General features: G+C 36.5%; 2 protein-coding genes across 7 annotated transcripts in view; one reads left to right on the top strand and one right to left on the bottom strand.

Annotated features, from left to right (window-relative positions):
- The window catches only part of EYS (eyes shut homolog), a 1714887-nt gene extending 1704298 nt beyond the window's left edge, over positions 1-10589 (top strand). Inside the window, 3 exon segments of the mRNA XM_046006082.1 lie at positions 1307-1418; positions 1420-1521; positions 7276-10589. Of these exon segments, the coding sequence (XP_045862038.1) occupies positions 1307-1418; positions 1420-1521; positions 7276-8464 (1403 nt within the window). The 3' untranslated portion in view covers positions 8465-10589.
- Positions 10590-14684: 4095 nt separating this feature from the next.
- PHF3 (PHD finger protein 3) overlaps positions 14685-20650 on the bottom strand; it is an 88155-nt gene continuing 82189 nt past the window's right edge. For all 6 annotated transcript variants that reach the window (XM_046004711.1, XM_046004713.1, XM_046004714.1 and 3 more), the window contains 2 exons: positions 18008-18203; positions 14685-17553 (listed from right to left, as the gene is read on the bottom strand). In XM_046004711.1, the coding sequence (XP_045860667.1) occupies positions 15428-17553; positions 18008-18203 (2322 nt within the window). In that variant the 3' untranslated portion in view covers positions 14685-15427. The remainder of the gene's footprint in view (positions 17554-18007; positions 18204-20650) is intronic.

Genomic DNA, 20650 nt, shown 5'->3' with positions numbered 1-20650 from the left:
TCTCTCTCTGTCAAATTAAAAAAAAAGAAAAAAGAAAACAATCTGCACAATTGGACAGAGAGAACATGGCAGATGTAAGGTTTGGAGATGTGAACTAGGGGAGAGAAGAGCTACAGTGCTGTGAAGGGGAGGGAGCCCTTTTCATGGAGAAAAGTCAGGGAGAGAGTGGAAGAGAGAGCCGTGTGCAAGGTTTGTGCAAGATGCCATGGTGTGGGGATCCCCTGGGAGGGGAGATTTTTTTCTTTCTTCCATGAGGGCCTCCTGAACGGCAGCAGCCATGAGTCCCCTTCCTCAGGGATGAGAAGGGGGGTGATGCCATCTTCCACACTCCACTATCTTCTCTTTCCCCCCCGCCCCCAACACACCGGCATTGTTGGACTTCAGAGAGAAACACAGCACCTCCAGTGGAGGCTGGGGTCACTTAACACCAAACCCCACTCCCAGACTTCCAGCAGGGTCATCTTTACTAGGGCAGGTCTGACTGTGAGCCAGCTCAGTGAGTCTCTCCCTCAGAAGACCAGCACAGACCCCCCACGTGTACCAAGTCTACTAAAAATAGAGTGCTCCACATCATCAGCTTCAGTTCTGGGGGAGCTAGGATCAGGCTTTCCTTTAAAAAAAAAAATATACATATTTTTTCTTTTTTATTTTCATTCATGTATGTATGTGTGTATATATATATACACACACACACACTAAGAAGCACTGTCCTGTAAAATGAGGTACAAAGAATCTATAGATTCTATAGAGATAAAAGCTGCCAAATGTTCAGAACTTTCCTTCTTCCTCTTATGAACACACAGAACCAACAAGTAATATCTGAGGGACTATAAATCTATATAATGATTCTTTTTCAGTTCATGTTGAACTGAATTTATTCAGACTTAACATGAAGGAAAACCCAAAGGTTAGTACTTTCTGAAGAGATACGGATCTAAATTATTGTCAAGTAAACTGATATTTGGAATCATCTTTTTTAAAGCATTATTAAGGCAAGGCATTCCCAAGAATTTCTATTTCTATTTCTTGAGATAAGAATAAAACTCTCAGAATCTATGCATCTGTGACTCTCTATAATATAATCTGGAGGATCTGTGGCACACAGCACCAGCCAAAAGGAGCATAGTTATCGCAAGTAATAGAAGGCTTTTCAATAATTGGCTCCATTATAAAAAGCCTGCAGTTAGTGGGATTAGAACAGATTTATTACCATGGTTCAATATATTTAGTGAGGAATAACTCTTGGAAGTTAAATTAAGGTAAGTTCTTAAATGGTAAAATCATGTAACTTTACTGTATTTATCAGCCATACTGACTTTTTTTAACTCATGTTTTTGTTTTTTTAGTTTTTCTATAAGTGATCCATCTTTCAGAAGCCATGAATTATCCTGGATGTCTTTTGCTTCCTTCCGTATTCGAAAAGACACATATTCAATTGCAGTTTCAGCCTCTTTCTGCAGATGGCATCTTATTTTATGTTGCACAACACTTAAAAGCACAATCAGGTAAAGCTGGCAGGATGTTTTTGGTGGAGGGGGTTGGGACCCTAACAAATTCCCAGTAGTCTTTTAAGTAATGTGTAATGGAGTATTTTTATTTTTTTAAGTCACTGAGCCTATAAAATATGTAAATACTTGATACTTATATGTTCTGTTATCACTGCAAGTGTATGTTTATGAACTAACTCTCTAACTATAAATTTCAATAAAATAGCAAGGGCTTTAGAATTAAAGTTAGCAAAAACCAAATATAGTATATTCTCAACTGCATAACAATCCCATCACAAAAGAGGTTGAAGCCAAGTATAATAGTTTTATGTCAAAAGGAACAAAATATATATATAAAAAATAAATGAATGGAAGTCACGATTGATACATTTCCAGTAAATCCATCCATATTTATAGCTCCAAAAATTTTCTTTAAGTTATTCAACATGTTATCTACATAGTAAACCTAGGATTCACATTCCAAAATAAGTTTATAAAAATATTTTTAACTATTAAAGTAGCACAATTACTGCAGAATAATATGGAATAAAAATATCCATGTAGTATGTTGCAGTTTAAAAAATTGTTTTTGAGTTTTTATTACTTTACTGTTGATTTCCATTTTCATATATCTTTCTCCAGCATTTTGATGAAGACATTTGCATTTATAGTTACATTTCTATTGAAAAATATTTTTAAATTTTACATTTGGCTTTTCTTTCATCTTGTTTCTCAGAAAATGAAATTTTAGTAGTGGGAAATAATTAAATCAGCTTTTGTTTTCCACAGCCAACACAAATGATACCCTGATTTTCACAATCTAATCTAAGTAGCTCTTTTGAATGTGTCTTAATATGCTGCTAAATTATTAGAATATCAGAGAATTAGACTAAAGTGTTTCCACTTCAATGCACTGGTGAAATACCTTCAAAATAATTTCAAGGAGAAAAGATCATCTTAAAGAAAAAAGATAACATGATTGTACTACAAAATATATCTTAGAAGAGATTTGTTTTCCTGAGATTTTCTATTTCATTTTAAATTTAGGATTAAATCTCCCTGTGGAAATGTCAAATGAAAGAATTGTCCACAAACAGAAACCTTCTACTTCTAAATCAAGAGACATTAAAAAATCAACTTTAGTTATGTTGCCCATTAAAAAACTCAGGATTAGCCTTTGTATGGTTAAGGGAATAAAATCAGGATATATTTGGTACTGTACTGGTGAAGACGGTCATAATGTAGTTTTATAACTAGTACACTAGATACATATTTATGTTTATGTATGTTAAATTAAAAGCTCATACACATTAATATACATAGGAGTCCAAAAGCACATTTTTCTTACATCTGTTATTAAATGGCACTTTATGTCAGTCAAGATTTTCCTTTTTTCTGACTCAGACACTGTTTACAAAAAGAGATGAAAACAGATGTATCAGTTTCGTATCATGGTTGGTGCTACATCTGACACTTAAGTAAGCAAATCATGAAAACTCTAAAATATTAAAAATCTAAGCTTCACATTCCCAGACTCAGGTTAACCTAAAGGTATTTATCAGATGAAAAGCATTTATTTACTTATTTATTAGTGTTCAGTTGGTGTAATGAAGTGGTAAAGTATATTTCATTTATTTACAGTTGCATAAAATACAAGTGATGTTTTTGTACTTTGTACCTTCTTTAAGAGTTATGTCTGATGTAAACATTAACTGAGCCCTCTGATTCTCTGCTGAGAGGAGCTTTTCCTAAAAAAATGCCCACTAAATATACAATGTAAAAAAATAAATTGGTATCAGCAACCAAATAGGTTTTCATATGTGAAAAGCCTAATTTTCAGTTTTTAAGGTATCTCTTATCTCTGTAGAGGTTAATAATTTTAATAATCTCAAATAATATAAAATTTAAAACAAAATGATGATTTCAAAATTATCTTCACTGATTTTGGAAAGAGATTTTAAAGAAATATACCCTTGACACCTGTTTATCCATTGCTGTTAACTATTTCATACCTTGAAGTGTTTTGATACAAAAAAGTTACCAATATTATATTAAGCACAAATAATCACAGACAGCCTGAATTCATCTTGATATAGTTATAATCCTCACAAAATATGTTTTTAAAAAAGCCTGGTCATTCACGATGTAACGTTAAAAATACTCAAACAAATAATAAAAGATAAGTAAGTTAATATTACCTTCACTTAGGAAAGTGATCATATACTTAGGGAGATCAAAGTATATAAAATTTCCCTAATATACTTCTTGTATAGTCCCTTTACAAATGTGAGGTCCTAAAAGGTTGCTTTAATCTTTGATGCCTGGCTGGGGTGGAGGCAATGGCAGCACAGATGAGGGAGGGAGGGCCCTAGACATGGTTAAATAGACATTAAATAGCCAAGGTGAATTATTTATGATGTTCATTCCATTTATGACCTCAGTTTCTTAGAAGGACTGTCCACTAGTCCACTAGTGATCAACTTCTAACATATACTTACCTTAATGCCATTCTGCACTCATGACCCATGACTATAGCAATGACCCATGTTCTAGTCTACTAAAATAAAGGTTTGCATAACAAAATCTGCCAATACAGTTACAACAGCAATTTTAGCTTCCAAGGACACAGAGGGGGAAAAGAAAAACACTTCTTGGGGTGTCAGTTCTCCACAAGACAAGAACATACCCACAAAACTGTTAAAGTAAGCCTTCCTTGGGGTGCCTGGGTGGCTCAGTGGGTTAAAGCCTCTGCCTTCCGCTCAGGTCATGGTCCCAGGGTCCTGGGATGAAGCCCCACATCGGGCTCTCCGCTCAACAGGGAGCCTGCTTCCTCCTCTCTCTCTGCCTGCCTCTCTGCCTACTTGTGATCTCTGTCAAATAAATAAATCTTAAGGGTGGCTCAGTGGGTTAAAGACTCTGCCTTCGGCTCAGGTCATGATCCCGGGGTTCTGGGATCGAGCCCTGCATCAGGCTCTCTGCTCTGCGGACAGCCTGCTTCCTCCTCTCTCTCTCTGCCTGCCTCTCTGCCTACTTGTGATCTCTGTCTGTCAAATAAATAAATAAAATCTTAAAAATAAATAAATAAATAAATAAATAAATCTTTAAAAAAAAAAAAAGCTTTCCTTGGCAGAAGTATTCTCTGCTCTTAGAGTTGACAACTTAACCAGTGATATTATAGATCACATCTTTAGCTTTCCTAATCATTTTTTTAGATATTTTATATTCCAATGTAGCCCTTCACTGTAACAGTAATTTACTACAGGACGCTCTACGACACAAGTAACAAGAGAAAGTTCTTTCGTAATACTGTGAAGATTTTTGTGTCCACTTACAGTCCACAAAGTATATTCAGAGTGTTATACATTTTTAAAAACTTGGTATCAATTATGTTTCATTGTTCTAGTTTCTTATGGTACAAAAATTTAGATGATTCAGTCCACATTTAATTTTCTTTCATATTAAAAGTTTGCAAATGCTGCTTCTCTCTCTTTAGACTTAAAATATTATTCATGTTAGAAAATAGATGAATAAAGTGAATTTCTTCCTTTTCTTGGATTTTTAAAAACTTGTACATCATTATAGGATAAAGAGGTTATATTTCTTGCTTTCAGGCTCAAGCTAGTGTTTGAGAAATACTTTGCATCATCTCACCCCACAACTATACAAAGGTGATTTTTTTTTAAAGATTTTATTCATTTATTTGACAGAGATCATAAGTAGGCAGAGAGGCAGATAGAGAGAGGGGGCGGGAATCAGGCTCCCCGCTGAGCAGAGAGCCCGATGCAGGGCTCAATCCCAGGAGATCCCAGGCAGAGGCTTTAACCCACTGAGCCACCCAGGTGCCCCACAAAGGTGATTTCTTAATTCAACAATTGTTTATTTAGCATCTAATTATGTGCCAGGTACTATGCTAGGTACTGGAGATAAACTGTTGGGCCAAATCAGACACAGACCCTATTCTCATGAAGTTTACAAACTAGTGGATGAGGCAGCTGTTAATCAAATAATCACAGATGTAATGACAGATTATATTCACTAGAAATTATAAGAAAAATGATTAAGAGACCCATATTTTGCATGGAATCATATAGTTTTCTCAAGCAGAAATCATAGGTGTAGGACTGTAGAATTGCTAGGTCTCCCAACTGTCCTAGAATAATGGTCTGAAGTGGACCACAAGGATGAATAGAAGAATGGACACTATTTGTAGGAGGAGAGTGAAGCAGTGTGGCACTGCCCAAGGAAAAAAGGAAGAGCAGCATGTGCCAAGAAATCTCCTTGGATAAGAAAAGAAAACATGGTTGTGAAATGTTAGGGAAAAAAATGCTATTTTGAGGAAGGTATTTCTATAGTTTGCTAACCTCTTAAAACAGTCTTACATTGAAGGGCTGCATTCTTTGCTAGGCACCGAGTTGCATTTACTTTTCATCTGAATGCCTCACTGCAATTTCATACATATGCTGGATCATATTTGTTCAGATTTGTTCACAGATGACAATACAATTTTAAAATGAGATAAATATTGTGAAGGAGGGAATCATGGTGCAATTAAAGAACCAATAGAAACAAACCTGACCAACTCGGGGGGAATCAAGGAACACATCTCTGAAGAAGTGGCATTTGATCTCTGACCTGAGGGGTAGTCATCACCTAGGTGAGATGGAATGGGGACGTGAGGGAGTATTCCAAGAAAAAAGAAAACAACATATGCAAAGATTCTGAGGCAAGAACAAGGTCCGTGTTGCTGGAGTATAGGGATTAGAGGAAGAGGGGAGAATACACTCCAGATAAATCTAGAGAAAGGGGCAAGGGACCCGCCGAGGTTCTATAGATGTTAAGGATTTTAGGCTCTTATCTCAACACCGATGAGTGCCATTAAAAGGTGGATCTTTTCATTTGAAAAGATCATTTTAGCTTCAGTGTAGATTCTAAAATCAATAGAAAGGAAGTGAGGAGGCTCTAGCAATCAATTAAGCTGGAGATGACAGTAAAACTAATAAAGGTGGCGTAAGCAGACAGAATAAGAGGTTTACAGCGAACCAAAATGTTGATAAATCTGTTTCATTAGAGACCTATCTTTGATAGACTGATTATTGTGGAACAAAAAAATATACGGAATTGATGATCAAACTAAATTTTTGGTTTGAAGAACTGGAGGACGAGGGAGTGACTCACTGGGTTTGGAAAGACCAGAAGATGCCAGGTGTGTGGGAGGAAGTTCACAAACTGAAATATGAACTTTGGAGTTTGATGTGCCTTTAAAACATCCAAGCGGAGATCTCAGCTAAGGATTTGTGTAGTTGTAGACGGAACCCGACGCGGAGGACATGGCTGAAACTTTGGGGAGCATACACTGTAAGAAGAGGTGTTCATAGCCTCAGAATTAACTGCTCTTAATCCTCTTGCTTACTTCTTCAATCTCAAAAACAGAATCAGCATCTTGGAGTAACACATCTAAGTTACTTTTTACACATTCATCCTTAACCATATAAAATCATGAAAGGAAAGCTTCACTTTAACTGAAGAACCACAATACATTCATTCAGTGTGAAATATTTACAACGAGGAAAAACTTACATGGCCAATTCCTGAATAATACAAGATGTATGTACGAATATATACAGATATATTTTTATCTGTAAATGGAAACAAAATTCTCTAACATTATTGTGATTAAGACTATTGTTTTTTTCCCAAAACCAAAGCTTACTCAAATGGCCAAAGGGCAAGAGTTTTTAATGCAGCAACATTTTACCGTTACTAATTAACTCGTTTTCTTTCTCAATAGGTGATTTTTATGTATCTCCTTAGTAAATGGTTCTGTTCAATTTCGCTACAACCTTGGTGACGGAACTATCATTCTAGAAACTCTCCAGAAAGTAACGACTAATGGAAGTACTTGGCATGTGATTGAACCAGGAAGAGTTGGTGCGGAAGGCTACCTGGATCTGGATGGGATAAATGTAACAGAAAAAGCCAATGCTAAAATGAGCTCCCTGGACACAAATACTGACTTCTATATTGGGGGAGTGTCATCCTTAAATCTTGTAAATCCTATGTCAATAGCAAGTGAACCTATAGGTTTTTATGGTTGTGTCCGAGAAGTTATTATAAATAATCGAGTATTACAACTAACTGAATTAGGAGCAAAAGGAGGTTCAAATGTAGGTGACTGTGATGGGACACCCTGTGGGTACAATGTGTGCAGAAATAGGGGTGAATGTGTAGTAAATGGCACAACTTTTTCTTGCAGATGTTTGCCACATTGGGCTGGAAATACATGTGACCGGTCTATGTATTGTTTGAATAATCTTTGTCTTCACCAATCTCTATCTATACCTGATGAGTCATATTCTTACACTTGTTTGTGTGCTTTGGGTTGGGTGGGAAAGTACTGTGAAAACAAAACTTCATTTTCAACTGCAAAATTTATGGGTAATTCTTACATTAAATACATTGATCCAGATTACAGAAGGAGAAACCTTCAGTTCACTACTATATCCTTAAATTTCAGTACTACTGAAACAGAAGGCTTAATTGTATGGATAGGAAAAGCTCAAAATGAAGAAAATGATTTTCTGGCAGTTGGTCTCCATAATCAGTCCTTGAAAATAGCAGTTAACTTAGGAGAAAGCCTTTCTGTGCCTATGACCTATAACAATGGCACATTTTGTCACAATAAATGGTACCATGTAAGAGTAATTCAAAATCAGACTCTTATTAAGGCCTACCTAGATGACAATCTAATCATCTCTGAGGATATTGACCCCCACAAAAAATTTGTTGCTCTAAACTATGATGGCATTAGTTATCTAGGGGGCTTTGAATATGACCAAAAGGTAAATAATGTGACTCGAGAGATTTTTAAAAGAGCTTTTGTAGGCAAAATTAAAGATGTATTTTTTCAGGACTCAAAAAAAATTGAGCTAATTAAATCAGAGGGATACAGTGTCTTTAATGGAGATGAACAAAATTAATTATATAAACTATTACTTGTGATTTTAATTTACAAAATGTATGTGTAAATGTAGTTGTTTCAGATAGTCATTTCTTTGGCACACTGTAGTCTAAATGCTACACATCTTTTTCTATAAGTTTATAAAATATAGCTAAGGAAACGATTTGTTTTCCTACATCCAATATATCTGTAAATATGTTGATTCCAAAGTTTTCACCCCATTTAGTGTTTACACATCTGTGAATTGTTTTTAAATAAAATTTAGGTGGGATAAATGATACAAAGAAAAACAAATGAAAAAGCAAATAACCATAGGGAAAATAAAAATTATATTAAAAATATAACTATATTATATTTCATGGCTCAGTTATGAATATTTACATAATTGAAATAATGTGAAATTTAAGTATGGACTTAAACAAAAAGAAGGCAGAGGTGGAGAAAGGCAGGGTTGGCTGGTGAGGATTCAACACTTATCTTCCACAGTAAGACAATCATAGTTTTTGCAATTTTTTTTTTTTTTAGCATATAACATGTTACAAATATGAAGGCAAACATCCTAAGAAATGGCTAAAAGAATAAAAAAATAGTTACCTCTGGAGAAAAGAATAGTGCAAACACTTGTGTTGTGTGTTGTTACAAACCTTACAGACTTACTTGACCTTTTAAACCAGGTACTTCTCTAACTCATCAAATATAAAAACGAAACTTTATTCACCCTTAACTTTTCAAGTCTAGTGTTCTCACAATTGGGCATTAAGCAAGTTCTGAATAATGCCATTGATTCTCTACCATGAAAAGCATAACTTGTGAAAGTCCACTTTACCCAACCACCATTTATTAATAAACTTGTGAATAGAATTTTTTCTCCCCATCCCACTCCACCACTGCGGATGGGGAAAGTAGTTATTGCTGTTGTTATTTAGGATTTTTAGAGTTTAATATTTATGAGTTTGGACACAAAGCAAGCAAAGGACACAATGCACTAATAGGTAGGACTATGTGGAGAAAAAAAAAATCTTAATAAGCAACTTGTAGACGTTTGAAAGGAAAAGCACACATCTTATTAAACGGAGGAGAGAGTTTACAAGTAAAAGGACTGGTGCATGGTTAACTTCTCAATGCTATTAAGCAGGATCTGCCTGTGCAGTTCCCAGTCTATACAAAGAAACCAGGTAAGCAATTTATCATTTGAAGGATTTTAGATTTGGGGGGCAGAGGTTGTGTTTGCCACACCATTGCAATCAGAAAGCTGTAGATGCCCTTGGAGGGCCCCAGAACTAAAGTGAAGAATTTTGGCACCATTAAGTGGGACACAAATTGTCCCCAAGTATATTAACATTAGAAAACGTGTGTGAACAAAGATAATGTAAAACTGCAGAATGTCTACATATTGATCCAAAGTAGTTTTTTTTTTTTTTTTTTAACAAAAACCATGCAAGAAAACTGCCCAGTGTTTGCTGAAAAACTGTGACCCAAATTTGTTTTGGATTGTATCATTTAACTTTGGTGATATTAAGATAATGATACCTGCTCTTAAATTGTTTTGACGGCTGATAAGTAGATCTAACTTCAAAGATATATATTTTATGTATACAGGTAAGAAAGCTGTTCTATGTAAGGCTACCAAAGCTTCAATGAACCACACACCCTATCACAGTAGGCCACATATTCCCTCAAAATAAATGCAAAGTACTATCCTTACACCCTTCCCAACATTTCAGCAGACCCTGAAAGCCCATAAATTTTCTGGGGATCCCCAGAGTACTTCTTTTCTCAATCACAATTCCATGTGAAGTCAGATTTTCTTCATGTATTTCAAACAAAACGACATATTGCACAAAACTGAATGCAGAGGCATGTAAGGGAATCCAGCTGTGTTAAGTCAGACTATGGAGATGTGCAAAAATGAAAACAATGACATTTTTACTAAGATTAGTGAGAGTTATTTTTCATACAAATATTATATTAACATAATAGGATCATTGTTAAATATTTTAAAAATTGTAACATTTAATTTCTAAATTGCTAAATGATATAATCCATAAATATTTAGGGTTCTCAGTTAATTTTGTAAAGGGGTCCTGAAACCAAAGTGTGAGAGTTACTGCTTTAGAGCTGCTTCTGACAGCTCCAATTTTACATTAAGATGTGACCATTTGGGGCGCCTGGGTGGCTCAGTGGGTTAAAAGCCTCTGCCTTCAGCTCAGGTCATGATCCCAGGGTCCTGGGATCGAGCCCCACATCGGGCTCTCTGCTCCACAGGGAGCCTGCTTCCTCCTCTCTCTCTGCCTGCCTCTCTGCCTAGTTGTGATTTCTCTCTGTCAAATAAATAAAATATTAAAAATTAAAAAAAAAAAAAAGATGTGACCATTTGTCTTCTATACCACACTGCAAGCTCCAAGAGATGGGAAGCTGGCTAACGGGACTGCTCACCATTTAATTCCAAAAATCTAGTACCAAATAAGAACCTAAAACTGCTACCTAGCAATCCCCTGAGGGTTAAGATGATTTGGTGAAAAAAAAAGTTTACCTTTAAAATCTAAAATTATCATGTGGTGAATTATCACCATTATTCATTTTTGCTATCGTTGGGATGACAGTGTTTAAAAATTCCTGTGATATGCTTTTTCAACACAAAATAAAAATTGATACAGAAACCCTTTAAGATAACCTTATTATAAATGTTACAATGCTCTGAAACAGTGTTGAAGGTAAACATGTTTTAAAGTAAAGGTGAACTATCTACTAAGCCAGGTTGTAGCCATGTTTACCTTTTTATTTTTTAATTTATTTGAGAGAGAGCACCAGCATGGGTAGCGCCAGGCAGCAGTAGAGGGAAGAGCAGGAAGCCCGGGGTGGGCTCAATCCCAAGACCCTAGGATCATGACCTGGGCCCCCAACTCTTCTGAGTCTGTAGACTCATGTTTTCAAGACACTTCTAAGCTACAAACCTAGTATTGCTTTATACATGAATTACTTAAATTCTTAATAAAGCAGGAACCAAAGAATCAGGGTTGGCACCTTTTTAAAAGAAATAACCAATTCTATTCATGATTTGCTTGGAAGACAAAGGTCGTAGTTGATTATGTATATATTGCCCTTTGTTGTCATTAGTTAAGTGGTAACCTGACCAATGCTTTAAAGGGATGAGGCTGGAAGAGTGCAAATGGTATATTTAAATGCTAAAATTAAGTAAACTAAATTAATAATTAGTTTCATTAGCTAATTCATTAGCTCTCCTAATGCATTTAATTCATATTCATCTTTAAAACACAGCTACTGGGACATCTTGTGGTGGGGTGCACAGTAGGTCAAACATCTGCCTTTGGCTCAGGTCATGATCCCAGAACCCTAGGATCCAGTCCCACATTGGAGCCTGCTTCTCCCTCTTCCTCTGCCTGCTGCTCCCTCTGCTTGTGTGCTCTCTCACTCTGTCAAATAAATAAAATCTTTAAAAAAAGCTATGAAAAAACTAAAACATCTGATTTTAAACTTACCAGTTAACTAGTTTTCTCTGTTAACACATATACATAACCGGTGCCAAGTGGCCAAACTGCCAATTCCATTTTCTTCTCTGTTACTGATATTTTTCTTAACTCTTAGACATATTTACTATGGCTTAAGATCTGTTAAAACTCCAAAAACTTAGTTCACCCACATATAAGCTGCTGTAATTAAAAAGTCAATAATTGTGTTAAGTAGAATAGCCCCTCAAAGTTGCCTACATCCTAATCCCTGGAACCTGTAAGTAGGTTATATGGCAAAAAGGAACTGAGGTCACAGATGGCATTTAGGTTGCTTATCAGTGGATCTTAAAATAGGAAGGTTATCCTGGATTATCTGGGTGGGCCCAATGTAATCACAACACCTCTTAAAAGTGGAAGAGAGAATCAAACAATTGGAGATGGCAACATGAGAAAGACTGAGCCCACGTTGTTGGGTTTGAAGATGATGGAAGAGGCCATGAGGCAAGGAAAGTAGGTGGCCTCTAGAAGCTGGAAAAGGCAAGGGGGATGAATTTTCCCCTAAGACTTCCAGAAAAGTGATGCACTCTTCTGATCTCTTGATCTCAGCCTGCTGAGAACTGCTTCAGACTTCTGATCTACAGAAATGTACAATAAATTTGTGTGGTTTTAAGCCACTAGGTTTTGAATAATTTGTCACAGCAGCAATAGAAAACAAGCAATAGAAAGTAAGACTTTGGAATTAGGATTTGAAGTGAATATAAACTTTGCAAATCTATACAAGGGAATCACACAGGTTTTTGTGTCTTCTGTTCACTTTGAGGAGTTGGGTTGTTCAATAAAGGGTTTCAGACAGGTTGGTGCAATAGAGAGGAAAGGGGATATGAAAGGGATATATAGGGATCAGGCTCTCGTCTCTCTCTCCTGTTCTCAATTCTCATACAACAGGCATGCACATAGAACTTGGGAGAAAACTAGAACTGAGATAGAATTCAGTTCTGACAGTAGCAGTCTAACCTTGGGCAAGTTTTAAAATCTGTGTTAAGTACAAATTTCCTCAAGAGACCTCTAAGGTAAGTCTTCACCTTTCGGGCTGACCAAGGCTTATCTAACATGCCCCAACAAAAGGTCTGACATACAGAGGGTTCACAGAGGCTTTCTTATTGCCAGAAGAATTACAAGAGGTGGACTTTTTAAGTACCGAGACACCCTGGTACATTTTACTTAACAGAGGTATGTATAAACCATCTTAGGATGGATCTAAATTTATTTAAAAAGCATCAGACTGTTTTTAAAGAGCAAGTGTTCCTTAAGACAGGATAAAGATGAACTTCATTTAACTCACATTTAAGTAAGGCTAGTTATAGGTGAGAAAGACTGAGAATGTCTTTGGATCTACTTCTCCTTGAAAACCTTTCTTTTCCCCTTTTTCCTCTTAAGTTAAAACCTGTCAATATGCCTATACTTTGCCCACTCTCCACAATATTTCAGTCAGTGAGGGATCAACAGACTTGGATCTAACACTTAGACCTGTAATCCCAGAAGATGGCCACCACTACTAATAGGGGCCTCTGTGGAATGTATCATGTTCCAGTGATATATAAAGAACTTTAAAGCATGCATTGCAATAATATATACAAGAAACCACTAGGAAGTAATCAAAAACTAAATGACTTTCTTCCATTGCTTAACCCATTCTTTACTTGTACCTTGCAAAAAAAAAAAAAAAAATCAGTGTCTGCTCAACCCCACAACTGGATAAATCAGAGAAAGCAGACTTACTAACAACATACATCTGTGAAATCAAAAAGCTAACTTTTGGTCTGAGGTTTTTGGGGGTTTTTTAAGTAAAACCCTGAAAATAATTTCTTCATAATAGTGCAGAAGATGACTTTAGGTTTGATTTACAAACTGACTAGTTTTTTAATAAGTTAATTTCCAAAAGAAAAGTAGACCAAAATTAAACACTTTATTTAAATACAAGTCCTCTATTTCAGAACTTTTATGATGATTAATTTCAGAGGATAAGAATAACCAAAAAAAGGGCTGCAAATTATTGCAAATTAGACAAAATATTTGGTTTTGAATTTATACCCTTTTCTCTCCAGTAAGACTAGCAAAGCTGATTAAATTTCAAAAGCTATTTTTAACTGTAACCTTTAGAGTTTTTAAGAAAACAAACTTTATCCTTTTAATTTTGTGAAGTGATTTATATTTTCCTTCATTAATATAGATGAGCAAAAACACCAGTTTTTTTCGCCCCTCTTTCTTTTTTGGTCTCAAGTGTTAGCATTGCTTTAAATTATAGCAATACAGTAGGTAATTTAGAGTGTGAATAAACTTAAATTTGGATTAACAACCACCTCTGTGTTATTTCAAGCAAAACTAGCATTCAGAACTATAGTTACCCCTGTCTCCATCAACAAATTAGAGTTAAATACACAACTTACAGAGAGATTCACACGTTTCTCTTAAAGTTCTGTAATGATTAGTGTACCAAAAATTTTGATGTTATACAAGTTTTCAGAAACCAGAAACACTGTGTTATACCTACACACTTTTTCATTGGTAGTTCTCAATTCTAACCTTTTTAGAACCCTATGATTTATCTCAATAGCCTGTAATCCATGACAGAATTGTTTTTCCCCTCATCTACTGCCTACCGTAGAGAGCTATTATCTGTGTGTACTTGGCAGAAAAAGAGTTTAGTATCTGATAAAGCTTTAAAGAAGAAATACTTTTACTACTGAATTTCAAATCACACACACAAAATAGGTGAGAAATTCTTTTATCATATTTAGAATCAAAATATCCCTTAAAATATTTACATTTTACAGTAAAAAGGATAGCAAAACACAAGATCATGTACAAGCTTAAGTATTCAAGTTTCCAAAGAGCCAAAAATGAAAAGGAAAAAAATGGCCTACCACAAAGTTGTAGTATATGGTAATAAATGCCTTCAATGAGTGCAGATTAAAGCAATAAAAGTACTCCTTGGGCGTCTGATTCTTAGTCAAAAACTGCTCAACTAAATGATTAATATAATCTGATTATGAAGTTGCTTGGCTTTCTGTTGCTCCTCTACAGTTTCTTTAAAAACAGTGCAATTTAAAACAAACTTACAGAGCACACATTACTCTCAAATTAGTCATTATATAAAGGACATTCACTAGAGGCAGTAAATATATTCCATAGTTAACCATATTTACCAAGTAAGGAATAAAACTAAAATTTCTAAGCCTTTATTGCATATTAATAAAACAAATCTTTGAATATACAGCAATGTAAAACTTTTAAAAATATTAAATTCCTAGAACTAGGGACAGTTGGTATGAAGAAAGGATGATGGGCACTGGTACAGAGAGCACTCTGCACCAACACACAGATTTCATTGTTCTTGCAAACCACCAGTATTAAAAATTTAAAAGATGGCACAATCCTAGCAGGCAATCATAAAGTTTTTAAGATACAACATTTCAGTTATTTAAATGTAATCTTGAAGCAGCCTGCAAATTTTACCTTTTGCTTTTAGCTCTGTCAGTGTGGTCCCTATCTTTATGGTACCTATCTCTGTCCTTTTCTCCTTCTCTATGTTTATTTTTCTCTCGTTCTTTGTCCTTTTCATGGTCTTCACTTTTAGGTTTATCTGGTTTCTTGTCTACATTCCTACTATCCCGGCTTGCTTTTCCATCTGCTCCTCGATCACCATGTGATAACCGTGCCCTCTCTTTATCTTTGTGCCCTTCCTCCCTGCTTTTTCTGTCTCTGTCCTTGTCTTGGGTTCTGTCTCTGCGTCTATGCCTTTCAGAGTCTTGCTCCCATTCTTTTTCATGTCGCTCTCTTTTCAAATGGTGTGAATCACTATAAAATCTCTGTCGATCTCCTTTACCCCTATTAAATGGCCTATCCAGTTGCTGTTGATCTGGCCTTCCCCAAGGGTCACTATGGCGCCTTTCTGGTCTCCTAATGTCTTTAACCTGGTAAAAATTTTGTGGACCTATATACCTTGATGTTTGTGAAAGGGGACCCATCATACGTTGTGGCTGGCCTGTCAGATGAACAACAGGTGGCCAGGGAACCATGGGATTTTGAGCAAAGCCAAACCCTGGAGGGGGAAGTAAAGGGGGTGGTAAATGTGGTGGAAATCCAAACATGCTTTGTGGGGGAAAATTAGGAGGCCCTGGAAATGGAAATCCAGGGGGACTAGACTTGAGATGCTGAAGGTTGGGCTGCTGTGGCCTCATGGGTGAAAAGTTTGCACTTGTTCTGGGGCTGGTGCTTCTGGAAGTAAAGTTGATGCTTTTAGAAGGAAATTCTGATTGACACGTGTTTCCAACTTCAAAATGAGATGATGCTGCTGTTGATCCTCTTCGAAATGGGTGCACGGTTTCAATATTTTGCATTAAAATATCCTCCTGTAAGGGCTTTGCTTGTTCTGCTTGAGAAGAGTGTGTGTTTTCTACTGACGGTGAGTTTTGTGCAACCCCTGAATTATCACCCTGCTGAACACATGAGTTTTTCTCCACAGAAGACAACTTTTCCTCTACGTTGCTTTGTTCTGTTAAGTGCTCCTTGTGTGAGAGACCAGGCAGGGTGTGTTTCTCTCCATTCCGGCAATTATCTCCATCTTTGCTTTCTGAAGCAGTTATGTGCTGACTTCGTCCTGCTGCTTGTCTAGGATCCCGTTTCAGGTTGATAAACTGTGGGGATCTTGTTGTATTAGCAACAAGGTTTTCACTGCAGCTGACATTACTGTCTATGTTTCCTTTTCCTACATTAGACCTGCCTGGAGAACTAGTATTTGAAGTCCGATTATCTTGCAAATTATTCTCTTGATCTTGCAGCAGCTGTCTTTTTAATGTTCTCTCTTTATTCTCCACAGTTTCTTCCTGTTTTGACTGAATTGATAAATTTGTTAAGAATGCTTCTGTAGAAACATCTGGTGGCTTACCTCTAAGGCTAAGACTCGTCAAAGGTCCAGGAGAAATGGAAGAAGACCCCATTACTGATGTTTCTTCTCCTACTACTACTGAATTACCTGTAGATTCTGAAAGATCATCTGCTTTAACCTTTAGCTCCTTGGCTTCACCATCAGTTGCTTCCACTTTATCTATTTTCTCTGCTTTGGGGTCAGCCTGCTCATTTAGAAATGGAATTTCTTTGAGTGTGTTCTGTTCTGTCACTGATTGAGTCTGTTCATATACCTGACCAGTAGTGCCCAGAAGGCTCTGAAGTATATCGTCCACAGGAAGAGGTTTATTTGCTAATTCCAGGGTAGAAGGTTGATTTTCCCAGCCAATCAATACCCCAGGAAGGAATCTTAGAGGTTTTGGTGGCTCCTGTTTGGTGACTTCCACTAAAGGTTCAATTACTGTTGGAAGGTCTTCCTGAAGAGTTTGCTGAGGCTTATTTCTCTGCTTATGCAATACAGTTGTAAAAGAATTAAAAAAGTCATTTTCTTCCTCTGGTGTTTCTTCTGTGGAAACATCTATTTTACTTTTTTTATCAGGTGGCAAAGCCACTGGTACACTTTCAGAAGTCTCAGCAATATGACTAGTACTAGCAGTAGCACTATGTTGCCGCTTCAGTTTCTGACGGATAATTAAGCCCAACAATAGATTAGGTCTATGCAGTTCAAGCCCTGTGTGAAATAAAAAGCATCAATTAATAGTCATTTTCAGAGCACCTGGGTGGCTCAGTTGGTTAAGCCTTCGGCTCATGTCATGATCCCAGAGTCCTGGGATCGAGCTCCATGCTGGGCTCCCTACTCGGCTGAGAGCCTGCCTCTCCCTCTCCCTGCCATACCCCTCCCCTGTCTGCCCAGCTTCTGTGTGCGTGCACACCATGTTAAATAAATGTTTAAGAAAAAATTTTTTAAGTAAAATAAAAATAAAAAAAAATTTTAAAGTCATTTTCAACCATTAATAAAGGTACATTTTAGCATCCAGCTTATTACAGCCTATTGCATAGGGCTTGCCCGTCAAGTCAGCTCTAGAGGGCTGGAACCTGAGAAAGAAAGCAGTCTCCATTTTGTTGCTCTGGTCTCACCTCCCACTTTATTTTATTCATACTCTAGTATTAAAATGTGTACCTACCAGGTCCATCAAAAGGCACAAGAGGGTGTGGAATTTTATCTGCAGCACCCAAAGGGATAAGGTACATATCTTTAACCTGCTTCATGTTGTTCGCAGCTACTCCATAGCGCTTTCTGCTACTAAAGTATGCAAACAGCAAAGTATAAGAAATTTGATCTTCTTCAGTTACAGGTGTGAAGCGAACCACACAAATTTCCTATTCAAGAAAATAATAAATGATTATTGAAAACAATAACCTGAAGAACACCTTGGTTTTAAATATCATTTCCCAATTAGTAATAGTCTAGTAAACTGTATAATGATGATTACCAAATAACATGATTTATACCAACTTAAATGCAGATAAAAAGAGTAAAGAGAAGCAACTCATGGGAAAAGATCTTTGGTGATCCACTGATACATTTGTTTCATCTGAAGGTGTCCCATAAGACACTGGGTCCCAAGGTAATTAATTTGCTCAAAGTGACACAATTTTCAGTGACAGAAAATATATTTAAACCCAAGTCTTTCAGTGTCTACACCATCTCCTCATTTATGTTTATATGTATTTATATTAATATGTTATAACCTTCAAAAAGGGCTGCCTGTGTTTTCAGCATACTGAAAATTAATATCACTTACCACCACCACCCTTCCATGTACACAAAAACTCTCAAATCCACTGAGAATCCCATTTACAGGGACTGGATTTAGAAATAAAAGAGGCTGGGTGACAGAACTCAAATACACGAAGGCCATAAATTTTGTGACTCATTTGGCTACTTGGGAACTTATCTGTGTGCCTCTGGGTTCTAGGTTTTGTTTCATGAAGGTTTTGTTCATGAAGGAGAGAGCCAGAACTGCTACAAAGCCTAAATTGATTCAAGTTCCTAAAGGAAACGTACAAATGAGCTAAACTTCGGCTCTGCCTCTTATAAAAGGTCATCTAAACTGTCTTCTTTTAGAGGTACCAACTATTATAGTGTTTCAATCAGTTCAGGAAGGAGGTGTACTATAAAATGCTAGGCAGAAATACATGGATAGATCAAGAGCGAGTCCCAAAAAGGCCAAGGGTAGCACCTTCTGAATGCTTTCCCATGACTTTTACTATCATGAGAAAGTAATAGCAAATAAGTATTATAACACTTCAATAGTGCTTCAAAATTTATTTGTACTCTAACACTGTATCAATTTAAATTCTAAAATCAGTTATTGAAAAATATATATTCTTTTTAGCTTGAAATCATCCATTTTGAATTATTTCTAATCTTACCAGACATATTTAATCTTAAGAAAAAGATAAAAAATTAAGGTTCCCTTATTTACTTTTTTGAATGCCTGTAATATGCTAGGTACTATCATCCATGGAGGGAAAAAGAATTTCTTCTAAAGTAAATTTTTCTGCATACTATTCTACAAGTTTAAGAAATGATTAAAAAATAGAAAAGAAAAAAATAATATTGTGATAGAGGCTACTAATTATCACCAACTATCTATTCTCTTCCTTTCCTCCTATCACAAAAAGAAGACTTTTAGCTGGGCACATCACCATCTAATAGAGACAACATTTCCAGAGATTACATTTCCCAGCCTCCTAAACAGCTTACGTAAGGTTACGTTCCTAAAAAGTTCTTGCCCATGCGCCTGGGTGGCTCAGTGGGTTAAAGCCTCTGCCTTTCGCTCAGTTCATGATCCCAGGGTCCTGGGATCGAGCCCCACATCGGGCTCTCTGCTTGGCAGGGAGCCTGCTTCCTCCTCTCTCTCTCTCTCTGCCTGCCTCTCTCCCTATTTGTGATCGCTATTTGTCAAATAAATAAATAAAATCTAAAAAAAAAAAAAAAAAAAGTTCTTGCCCATGGAATTTAGAGGAAGTGAAGGAAGTGAAATGGTAACAAAAATTTCCAGGTCTTGCTTTTAAAACAACTAGACAGGCATTCTTCATTCTTCCACTTGAGGTTGATAAGTCAGCTTTGACCATGTTTGAACAATAAGGGTAACACTCTGGGAAACAGCCAAGCAGTAAGAGACTGGTCCCCAAATGATCCTACAGAACCAGAGGCCCAGAACTACTCTGAACCACTGACCTATTAAAAAATAAATTTCTGGGACACCTGAGTGGCTCAGTGGGTTAAGCCTCTGCCTTCAGCTCAGGTCATGATCTCAGGGTCCTGGGACCGAGCCCTGCATCAGGCTCTCTGCTCAGCGGGAAGCCTGCCTCCTCCCCCCCCACCTCACTGTCTGCCTCTCTGCCTACTTGTGATCTCTCTCTCTGTCAAATAAATAAATAAAATCTTTAAATAAATAAATAAATAATAAACTTCTGTATTCTTTGAGCCACTATACTTTTAGGGTCTCTTTTTGCAGCAACTTAGTCTATACCCTAAGTAAACAAATGCCTATAATCAAAGCAAGGAAAAATTCCAGGAGGAATCTCAATACTTAATTCTAAAACCTGTCTTCCAGAACACTGACACAGATATCACTAAGAAAGCACACCAGAAAGGAAGAAAAACCCACAAAAGGAATGCTGGGATGTTTTGAGCCTTAGCAAATGGTAATTTAGTTCAGTTATATTAGGTGTAATATGTAGATTTAGAATTTGTATTGGCTCCTTTCCTCAAGGTAACCTGTATAAAGAACTCTCAGTGATTTACTTTTCAAATA

This window comes from Meles meles, chromosome 5 (assembly GCF_922984935.1).
Source record: "Meles meles chromosome 5, mMelMel3.1 paternal haplotype, whole genome shotgun sequence".
Classification (NCBI taxonomy): domain Eukaryota; kingdom Metazoa; phylum Chordata; class Mammalia; order Carnivora; family Mustelidae; genus Meles; species Meles meles.
This window is presented reverse-complemented; position numbering and strand designations above follow the sequence as displayed.